The 12,228-nt window shown below is 39.5% G+C and overlaps 1 protein-coding gene across 1 annotated transcript in view; it reads left to right on the plus strand.

Moving 5' to 3' along the window:
• Positions 1-1,554: 1,554 nt before the first annotated feature.
• LOC143357928 (uncharacterized) overlaps positions 1,555-12,228 on the plus strand; it is a 52,623-nt gene continuing 41,949 nt past the window's right edge. Inside the window, exons 1-2 of the mRNA XM_076794655.1 lie at positions 1,555-3,440; positions 9,130-9,361. Coding sequence (XP_076650770.1) covers positions 3,053-3,440; positions 9,130-9,361 — 620 coding nt within the window. The 5' untranslated portion in view covers positions 1,555-3,052. The remainder of the gene's footprint in view (positions 3,441-9,129; positions 9,362-12,228) is intronic.

A 12,228-nucleotide genomic window follows, 5' to 3' on the forward strand; every position in this document is an offset into this window, starting at 1 on the left:
GTGTAGTAGTAGCGTTTCTTGACATGACGTGACGTGTCGTGTGCCCGTCTCTGCGGTACCCGAGTGTCTCTCGAACCCGTGTTGTCGAACCATTCCCCGGGTTCGGTTCGTGTCTACCGACGTCTATCTGCGATGCACGTGTGCACGCCACCCTCGTGATCGTCGTTAACACCCCCGGATGCGCCAGCCGAGGAGTTGCCGTTCCCATTGCCGTCGTTGCCATCCTCCGTCCATTCGTAACGCCACCGTTGTCTGAACTATGGATCCGCCGGGAGTCACCGTGCTGGTATCCCACGAGTGTCCCTGAATCCAGCCCCTGCGAAATCCCGCGAAACCTTGCTGCTAGCCCGGCCTCCCGACGTTATACACCTGTAACGAACCTGGCAGGTCCGAGGGACCGTTCGGTTTCATCGAACATGTCCGTGTTTTCCGATTGTTGTGCCGGGAGCAAGGCCCGGAATTCACCGGTCTAGAGGACTTAGGGTGCTAACGACGCGACGGAGGACCACCGAAGAACCGATGCGACAGACTTTTCGGATGCAACAGTCTCTGGGCCGATTACACACGATTATGCGCCAACCATGCTCGTGCACGCTTATCACCACTTGGATGGAAAGGGTTTATTGACATCAGCCGCGAGGTGATCGTACGTTTCGATCTTTGGATTCTGTAGAACCCGGAATTGTTTAGCTGTTGTTTCTCATGATAAGATCAAAGTTCGTAGCGGACGATGTGCGGTTTTCTATGCTACTGAAAGTCGTAAATTGCGGCATTTAATGAGCACGTTATTTACTGGCTGATGCGACCGAGTAACCGAATATGGACGAGTAGTTTTGTAGTCGCGAGCGACGAGTAAAGTAGTTTCCGATACAGCACACCCCGTCGGGAGAGAAACGATTTAATTCTTTAATCGAGCATTGCGATTCGAGCCTACTGAATCGATGTAAACACGAAGCATTCGATCCCCATCTGATACACATTTGACTCTGCAAGTACATAATCTGGTTTCTGTAGGTTGTTGCGTTTCTTTTCGATTCGAGTTGATGAAATTCTCGTTAGCGTTATGGCCTGTGCACACAGGACTCGAGGAACGAGCACGGACGATTTATTCATCAGAGAAGCTCGTATCGTATTGTTAGGGACAGTCTAGAGTGGTAGCTTCCCTCGACCTTTGCCCCTCAACTTCTTTCCCAAGTTCCAAAAACATACGTACTTGACACAAACAACCGCCTGGTGTTTCAGAGTGAACGCTACCTGACATGGCTACCTGTTTCGACCAACCTTTGTTTCACGCTTCACAAAAGAACGAGGTCATTAGGTACGCGAGAAACCAGGAAGGGTCGAGGGAAGTTGGCCACGGAAGAATAAGTTGCCGCAGCACTTTCGCGGGAGCCTTTCTTTTATTGCGAAAAGACGTCACTACGGTCAATCCCTCGTAGTTCAATAGCCATTCGAGTGGTCCGCTCGCTGTTTGATCCTTCCAACTTCGCGACTCTGTTTGCTTTCTTTTTTCTTTTTTGTATCGTTGCTCAATTAAAAGAGAGAGAGAGAGAGAGAGAGAAAGAGAAGAAAATTCTTGAAAAATGTCGTAAGTGATCGTTATCATATGAATGGGCGACCGAAAAACTTTTCACGTCGAAGTCAATGGCTCTCGAGTGTCGAGAGAACCGGTGTGCTTTGTCGTTGCGAGTGCGGTTGAACGACTGGGATTCTCTCGTTGAACGCTATAAACAACAGAAATTTCGTCGATTTGTTGTCAGGCAGGCGGGAAGCGGCTGCAACGGTACTAATTCGCGTCAAATCAATCGGAAGAAAACGGTGAACGAGCGAATGAACTTTCCGGATTACCCGTTCGAACGACGGAGTATAGAAACTACCCCCCTGTGGAATATTCAAATTACGCATGATTCTTTAATGCATGCATGCAGGCCGAATCTGCTCGTCGAGTGGTTGATTACAGTGGCAACACGCGAAAGTCATCGATAATGGAGATGAGAGTCGAGCAGAACCACGAAAAACGTATTCGTCGGACGAAGTTTCAATTGATCGATCGATCGGTCGACACGAACGTTTTGATAATTGTTGTTAGATAATGCGCATCGTAGATCGTCGATCGAATGAACCAGAGGGTATGTTCAAACTAATTACAAGGAAACGCTTACACGATCCGCTAAGCACGTTGTTTATTCGTGTATAAAGGAACAGCTTTGCTTCAGATTTACGTAAGACGATACGAAAAATAAGATGATAAAAACAACGTTGATACTGTAAGGACATCGTGTCTTTCTCCCTTTATTTTTTCTCTTTTTTCTTTTTTAACGAAACGCATTGTTGATCTCGTTCCACGACGCAGAGTAATTGATGTTCGCGTGTGCCAGAAGATACGAGAATGTCAAGGAAAATCTCCTTTCGATTCGAATGATTATGATCGTCGAAAAGGCGATGCTTCCACGAAGCGGAAAGTTTTTAAGGGAGATATAAGTCGTTGGTCAAATTGCTACCTATTCGGCGGAAGGGAGAGAAGTCACTTTTGTAATTACGAGGGAAGCACTTGCACGTTATTCGCTTTAATGAAGCCACTTGCGTGAAAAACCGACAAAGAAACGGAGGAACAACGTACGAGCGGAACAGTTGCGTCGCGTACAATCGTCTCGGAAATTTCTTTGGCGGAAACCCATTGACCGATCGTTATCGGAACAGAGTGACCAATGAGCGAACGAAATTCGCGAGGGCAGCTCGGGATCGTTTGAAAAAGAGGGGGTCGCCGTGAAGCTATGCCGTCGGTGGAGTGTTTTATAATCGTAAGGAGAAGATGAAGTCGATGCTGGGGAATAGCTGCGAGTAATCCAGCTTTATGCTGGCCCGGTTTATCCGCGAGCTTGCGCTGGATAATATCGTGGAAGGAGATCAGAAAACCGGGAAGCTGAACTGTAGCGCGACGGTTTTGTGACCGTTTGGTCCGTGGGCTCTCCGAAGGACCCGCGACAGATCTTACGACAAAGAGGACACCATCGAGGGTGGTGAACGTAATGTTCTAACTCGAGGTGAAGAGATGACGGTGACTCCGTCTACTTCCGATGTCGCTGACAAGGCAGTCTCGACGGACGATGGCGGCGGTGGAATGGAGGTGGCACGTCTCGAAGCCGTCCTTGCTGCTCTGGTGGAAACAAAGGTGGAGGCCATTAAAGCCTCTTCAACTTTAAGTAAACGTTCCGGTAGTGCACCGGCTAGTCCTCGCCGGCTTAGACTAACTTCCACTTCGACCGCGTCCTCTTCGCTGAACCACCACCACCACCACCATCACCACCATCAGCATCGAAGGAAGAGCCATTACCACCACCATCACCATCATCATCATCATCATCGTGGCAAGAGGCATGACTCCGCGCCTTGCGACGCGTTCATCGAGGACGACCGTCACCAGCATAGTTCACGTCATGGTAAGTAGGCTTCCTTTACTTTGGTTTCTCATTGATGGCGATTTCATTGCACAAATCTGAAAAGGGATTCTACTCGGGGGTTGAATTCAATCGATAAACAATAGTTATGACTATAACTATGTATATTGACGCTTTAACATGTTGACTGACGTGTATAGATGACGGGAATTATTTGTCTATATTTAAACATGAATTTTGATGCTGATATATTTATTCTACTAAATTTGGTACACTCATATGCAATACATACCTATGTATGCAGAATTTCAATTTATCTTTCTACATAGATTTACTACGCTTTCGATCGTACCAACCAAAAGGGACACCCTGTATCTCTCGTCGAGGATTTAGTTTCATTTCAAATTACCTGGTTTCGCGGTAAAGTTTGATTAAGACGTTACTCAAGACGGGAGATACACAAAACGATCGAACGACTTTTCTTTCACGGTTCCACAAATGAATCCTCTCAACCATCCTCCACAGTGGTCGAATCAAAGGAAGGATCGACTTGGGAGATCTTTAACTGGCCGACCGACTGCAGGGAAGTCCTCTTTCTCTTTTACATACCGACTCGGCGTCGCAGTATCGAAGCAATCGGGCCAAACGGAGCAAGTTTAGCGTATCGAATTATTAATAAATAATTGCATTGATTCGGTGCTGTACAACTTAAAAGTAGAACAACAGTATAATCGATAATTATTAACTGTAAAAGTGGAAAGGGAAACTTATATTCGTATCTACAATATACGAGTAAAATATTTAATTTATCTTAAGCAGAATGGAGACTATTGCGCTAGAAAAATATTCCATTAATCTAATTGGTTTTTCCGTGGACCTGTGTGTAGAGGAGAATGTACAGAGTATTTCGATAATCGCGATACAGCCGGGAACGAAGTAATTCTATACGAAAAAATGATTTGACACCATCGAGTGAAATTTGTTCATATGATATTCTGTTTCCGAGTACTCGCTTCAGATACGCGCGCTACTGAATAAAATCTAACTAACGTGGCTGGTTATGGTTTACCCTTTCTATTTGTACATACTAGATTATATCTTTCACTTATTTTCTCCTGCAGAATCACATCCTCTCCACGGTTGTACCATCAAAACTGGGACACTCTATATATTGAGACATTACTGTAAAAAGAAATTGTACGATAATAAGTAGACTGTGGATTTCATGCAACTTAAAACAGTGAAACGATTAAAAGAATTTCAGAATTTCGATACATTATTTTCCACATATGAAAACTATTATTAATGAGGAAAATTTTTATTTCGGTCCTGTAGCTTGCAGTTAATGCATACAAATTTTATTTTTCCATACATATCCACAATATAATAATATAATTGAGAACTAAATTAGTGACCACAGAATATACAAACCCTTTGCTTCTCGGTTTCAAATATTGGAAACTTGGCAGGTGTATGTAGCCTTTTGTGACTAAGGGCGTTTCAATCCGAACACAGTTCTGGCCACCGTGTACAAAAGTCGTCGATTTGAAGTGAAATAGCCCGTGGTGCTTATTAGGCTGTAACAACTACGCGTGGCCGCTATGCCGTAAGCTGTGTTACGATCGAAAGCACGTATTCATAAACGTGCCAGTAAATGAGGGTGTTAAAGCCCGCGACATTGTTCTCCCATTCTTATGAGATCACACTTACGTACAATTACTTCTTGCCCACGCAATGGCTCTCAACTTCGTTACCGACCAGCGGGAAATTCTATTACTTCACCAAAGGAAAACAAACAAACAAGTTGAAATGTCCTTTTATATATGAATACTTGTTTTTGTCTATTAGAGTTTATTTTATATTCCATCGAATCTAAGATTAACGCGAGAGTCGCCTAAAAATAAATCTTACTCTATGTGGAAGTAGATCGATGCGATTTATATTTTAATATAGGATTAGCTTACGTCAAAGAATGCTTAGAACAGTATTGTGATGTAAACCGATAGATTACTACCTCCAGGTATTTGGTAACTCGAAATTCACGAGTTCATTTCCGTAAACTGGTCTACAGAAATCTGTATCTGGATGAAATTTACGTATAAACATACAGTAAGGAGCAAAACTGAGTCCACACTATTTGAAACAACATAACTTTTTTTGAAATTACATCAAATGACTTGAATGTTATTGAGAAGTTAGAAGGATTAGTTTATTAGACGAGGTATAAACAGTTTTTGAAAATTTTTGAATTGGTCGGAATCGCAAAAGAAATAGTAAAAGTTGATTTTTTCAGATTTTTTATCTGAGCCTGTATTGAAAATTTAAGGAATGTGTTTGATTGGCTCGAATAAATTATATCCATGGTGAAAATTTCATCGATATTGGTTAATTCCTTTACGAGTTATAAACGATTAATAGTGCGATTTTAAGTCGAAAATTGTGAAAAATGGCAATTTTCCCACTTTTAAGCGTTTATAACTCGTAAACGAATTAACCAATATGGGTGAAATTTTCAGCATGGATATAATTTATTCGAGCGAATCAAACATATTCTTTAAATTTCCAATACAGGCTCAGATAAAAACGCTGAAAAATCCAACTTTTACTATTTCTTTTGCAATTTCGACCAATTCAAATTTTTTTCAAAAATTTTTTACACCTCGTCTAATAAACTAATCCTTCTAACTTCTCAATAACATTCAAGTCATTTGATCTAATTTCAAAAAAAGTTATGTTGTTTCAAATAGTGTGGACTCAGTTTTGCTCCTTACTGTACAAAATACGAAAATAAAGTGCTTATCGCAGAGAATGTTTTAATATTTCTGTGATTACCGACGCATATATACCATAATTCTGACACCGATTTTATCGACCTGTTTTCCTGCCGGAATCAAATTACGATTTTCTAAATCTGTCTTAAAATCGTTGTGTGTTTATGGAATATCGAGATTTCGCTCGAAAGCTACTGTCTCGACGCTCGTTGATACCGTTAAACTTGCATTTGAGCTTACGTATTCGAGTACATACTCTAATATTAACAAGGCTAATTTCAATCTGGAACCGTTCCCCAATAGAAGAACAAAAAACGTGCAGACTATTGTTTAATCGATCTCGGCCACGGTGTAGATATATAGAATTTTGTTCATAATTCAAGGAAGTCTGCTGGTACTTTTGGACTCGAAGTGAATATGCAATCACTATTTCGATTACCAAATTATGGTTCAGGCATCATTTCCAGAGAATATGACCGTGCAGCCCTCATAAATTATTTATGGAAATAATTCTGCAATGACATGAGAGTAGAGGAAACACTAAAAACTGTTTTTCTGAATTTTGTGTGTTTGAATTTTATTTTGGAACTTTCATCGCAAATACTGTGTATCCTTAAAGCTTTGAATCTTCTTTTTACAACACTGTGTATATGTGTATTGCTACAAGGGATAGAGCACGCCGGCGGCCATGTTACATGTAGGTTATATGAACGTGAAAAGGAGAAATCGTCATCTCAGTTGGCATTTCTGTTTCTTTTCATGTAGTGCTTTCAGTAATATTTTTTTACTTTCAATATCTTCAGGAATAATTTCGACGCTCGTCACAAGTAAGACACACAGTATAAAAATGGTTCAAGGTTGGTGTGACTCTTGCTCCCTAAGTCGTGTGCAAGACGGAGGTCCGCTATGGATCTGCAAGAGGATTGTACCTACAAAGACCTTATCCCTATCAGATCTCTCAACGGCCGTGTCGACGCGTTAATGGCACTTCGGTGCAAGATCGAGGGCACCAGAAATGCACGCATTTAGTGCAAATTTAGTGCACCGTAAAGTGACTCATTCAAAATTTTTAATTTGGACTAACTGGATTTCACTAGTTCAGATATTTATCATTTATACAATCATTTTCTCAAAATATCGTAACACTTATTATACCAAAATCGTAAATTATAATGAAACCGGCACACATGTAGGATACCGAAAATTCTTCAGTTACAGCTGTAACAAAAATATTGGTCGAATATTCCTCGATTCCTATGCACTCGTGCGATGTTTCATTATAATCGACGACTTCGAGTTGCGTCCCATAAGTAATTGCGCCTGTCATTCCCAGACGAAATGTACTAGATGAGCTTCGCTTACAAGTGTCTATCGAGATTACGGGCATCAATGTTTGGCTGTATAATCAACAGACTGTCATGTGTACCGATCCGAATATATGTCTCTTATCGTATGTGTAACTTGCGAATATATGTATGCATCTATAGCACCACGCTTGCAACTTCGATAGTTACAGATGAATCTCTTGTGCTATACTTTGTCAAGAACCGGTTGCAATTACTTAACCAAAGTCCGTTGCATATTGCGCCCATTTTGAGCCTCTGATGACTAACAAATTGTAGTAACACAACATTACTTTGGCAAGTACTGCCTCTGGCAGAATATATTAATTAGATCAATTTCATATCAGAATCGCGAATTTGATTGAATTATTTGAATAATCAGAAACGTTAACGATATTGTTTTTGTCTCTTTTGCCAAATATTAAATATAATATTATATTATAATAATATTATTATTATATTACTTTTATTTTTATATTATTTTCCAATGCCCATAAAAATCATACCAAACAAGAACAACTTATTTAATAATGCAAAAATAGAGAAGGTAGAATTTCTTATAGCAATTACTTTTCTAATGTTCTTATACCTTATAGAGTTCAACAAAGTTTGGTTTGCTTAACACTAGGTTTACGGGACCCGTCAAAATGACGGGTTCTAATATTTTTAATTTACGATTATTGAGATTGTGAAGGTCCATCTACGTGGAATTACTTAACAAACTTATTTCCTTAGGTATATATTATTTAAAAAATGGCTGAAAACTTGGATAGACACATTCTTCTTATTTTTATAAAGTAATGTAAAATACTCACTTTTAATGCTTCGTAAACCTAGTCTTAAATAGATTGCAATGAGAATTGATTTTTATGATAATAAAGTTTGTATTGTAAAGTTTAATTTAAAAATGGATAGTTTGAGGTTCCCACCTAAATAGCAATTGCTGTATCATATATTCTAGTGGACTCGTGTGATATGGCCGCGAGCGACTGATGGCGTCATAGGGTTCTTCTATTTAGCTTTCAAAATGTGTATATCGCTTCAACACCCCATATCTCCACCCTGAACGTGATGAATATTTTGATGAGAGATACTCATAAATTTATAACAGTGACTGCTTGCAATTTACGTCTTATCCCCCAACCGTGTCGTCTACCTTTATCTGCATGAACACTAAGTTGTCCAAGTCAGAAGATTCTATAAAAATGGTCACAAAACGAAGTTATAAATGTATTAGTATCGTACAAAATTTTAATTAGACTTTCAAATGCAATTAAATTTTGTTAAATCAGTTTTGCCACGCACTGAAATTACTTGCTCGCGACTATTCTGGAGTTAATGAAATCCCTTTGTCACTGTCTGACTTCGACGTGATTAGATTCCGTGCGTGTTTGTGCCTATTCCGCAGAAATCTGTATTACGACCGTGTTAAGCAAAATCCTGTAAATTTATTGTGACATTTATTTTATTGCTCGGATTACCAATCGTAAGCTTTCCGAAATATCGTAGCACATTTGTAGTAAAATATTTGCGGATAGCAGAAAAAGAATTTTATGTGTGTATATTTATGGTATCCGCAGTTAGCAGAGAAAGAATTTTATGTGTACACTGTTGCAGATAAAGCAAGACGAAGAGCATCGGAAAGTCCACGGCGGCCGAAAAAGAAACGCAAACATTCGAGAGACGTTCAAACTGGTCTCAATTCTCGATTCGAGCTCTATGGACTGGACGGCGATCAAAATCTCGCACTGATCAATTTCGAAAGGACTCGAGAGACTTTCAGCGATTCCTGCGAATATCCGCAGTTGCACCAAAGTGCCTACTGCTTATCCGAAAGTACAGCTCAATTGTAAGTAATCCTTATTACTAGACTGCGGATTTTCATGCGAAAGAAAAATTGTCTGCATTGATTTCATTTACAAAAACGAGTGCAATTGCACTTTGCAACTGTACCGATGTACTCCTGCGAAAACTCGCACTACTCGATGATAGAGCTTGTTAAACAATGTAAAACTTTCCTCTACATTTTTTTTTCTATTTGCAACATGAACAAAATGTACTCGTTTTTATTATAAATGCATGAAATCCGCAGACTGTTTATTATGTACATACGACGTGCTCATTTGGAATTATTCCTTCATTAGTGAATTGATGGAACACCTTGTTTTCGGCTGATAAGGTTGACAGGAACCCTAAGGGAATTGTGGCATACCTTTCATCAATTATTAAGCCTTTGCAACTCGAAACTATATTAGTTCCAAAACCCCCAAATTGTGTTGAACCCAGAATATATGAAATAATTTATAAAATACAGTAAACCCCTGTGTAAGATATAATATAACATGTTACACTGTCATATTTGACACATTATCACTGTTTTATTTGGCTGTTGGAATAAGGATTATTTGAAACAGATATGTCAAATATTTTTCCTATAAATTTTCCCCAGCACCTCTGAAATGTTTACTAGTTGTTACGAGATCGCGACGCGCATTGTTGTGAAACTGTAAACAGACATCGATAATCGCGTTTGCAAAGAAAGGAGTTCGATTTTCGCGTTAGAGCAATGATTCAAAGAACTGGGTCATCTCGGTGCATGGATGCGCGTCAGTGTCTTCGGTGGATGTTCACCCAATATAGGGTCATGCTAGAATTGCATGGCGAACAAAGCGTGTTCAGAATTGTAATGAAACTCAATCTAACGTTAATAGTCGCCGGCTGGAAATGTACAACAGAAAACGTCATAACGCCCGAAGGAATTTAATGTCTCGTCGATTCAGTCTGTGGATTTTCTGACAAGAAATTTATGACAAGAAATGGGTAGCTGCAATTTGAAACTGGAGAAAGATTTAGAAAAATTGAAGAGTATCGATATATTACTTTCGATCTGCTGAAATGATTAAAAAAAGGAAAACACTCCTAAGTGTCTCCTGTTTGATGCAGTTAATACAGAAAATGTTCATTTTGCTTAAAGATCTGCAGTCATCGTCTTCAGCCATTCTTTCTTTCTACATGAATTAGAGAGGGGTCAGAACGTTATGGGTCTTATATAATATGTTATACAATTGACATCAGGTTCAAGTATTTCACGAAATTATACTATCACGTTTAACATAAAGTTTCGAAAACGGCTGTTTTCAAGTATGTGTGCAAAAACAACGTATTTGAGAATCTGATTAGAATAAAATAATTCGAAATATCCACACGAATCGAGAAGTTCACTGTGTGTTTCATATACAGCAAGACTTCATTAACCTAAATCCGTTGGGAATCGGATGGCTCGGATAACTGGGACATTCGTATAATACATAGGAAATTGCATAGTTTCAATGCTACTAATTACTCATGGCTGTTATATAATAGATAACTTATGGCTTGTTACGGGTTTTGACAGTGCGACTTTAGCTTTTCGAAACGAATTCGACGGATATGCATTCACGCCAAATGCGTAGAGCGAATCTAGAAGTGCCAAGTAGTATTATCGATTGTTCTGATTTCAGATTAAACCTATTATTCTTATACCGCACCAATTTTGAAGGATCAGGTCGTAATCGTTACACTGCGGATCTTTCTGCAAAATAAAAGTCAAATCAAAATTGCTTAAACGAAAAAGGAAATTTTTCCAAATAATTATATAGAATTTTCGTTCCCAATGAAATCAGTCTACCCATTGCTGACATTTTCTCTTCTTAGTTCATATAAAATTTGTTATCGTTAACGTTCACGTACCCAGTTAATGGCTGTTGTTGAATTATCCGCTGACTGGAGTCCACAGTGGTTCAAGGGGGTTTACGGTTCAATCGAATTAGTGCTTGCAATTTTCTAAGTGCTGCTCCATATTGAATCAATAAGTTTATATATATATATTTTTTTAATACCAATTTACACGTCAGAGATGCCAGGAGCAAAATGCGGTCAGTGATACACAATGATCTAAAGGCTCTTTTACACGGTGCACGATTTGCCGCACATGGCTCATTTGCCGTCGAACAAAGCACCGTCGCGCAAGTTCGGTTCGTGCTTCCCGCCCGTTGTTTGTAAACGTCAATACAGCACGACTCCATTTATCCAGTGGATAAGACGGATCGGATAACCGGTTCGTTCGATTAATAAGGCTCCACTAATTCTTCCTCCGCGATCGTTTATTCGGTCGTGAAAACTGAACTGATGCGGGAGAAATTTTCCCGCATGCAAAGCATCTTCTTGCAAATATTTTCTAGTTTGTAATTTCATTTTGATGCCGTTTCTGGTTTAAAAGTTATACTGCCAATGTCGCTAACGACTCTTTCAACTGGGCCACTGCGCATCGGTGTAGCTCAAGTCTTTTCTTTCGAAAAACAAGCTACGTTTCGAGTAAACAGAGCTCGAATAAATGGAGTTTTACTGTAGCACAAAGTAAACTCGTATTTCTTGGAAGTTTGCTATCCGCGCAGACGAAAAATAGGAATCAAACTTATACGCACATGATTGATATAATGCCAAACAATGCACGCATTATTGATGAAAAGAAGGAAAAAATAAACTCCGTGCTATTAACTATTTTGAAAATGAAAAACGCTGTATATAAATTTCATCTCGTCAGGTAAACGAAGGAATCTGTTTTATCGGGTCACTGAATTAACGAGTCAGGTTTGTGCCTGAAGAGAAATGGAGGTACTTTGTTATGTCTCATAATATGGTAGCCGAATTCCCCGTATGTTAAAAGCTTGAGCTCGC

The sequence above is a fragment of the Halictus rubicundus genome, chromosome 10 (genome assembly GCF_050948215.1).
Source record: "Halictus rubicundus isolate RS-2024b chromosome 10, iyHalRubi1_principal, whole genome shotgun sequence".
NCBI classification, from domain to species: Eukaryota; Metazoa; Arthropoda; class Insecta; order Hymenoptera; family Halictidae; genus Halictus; species Halictus rubicundus.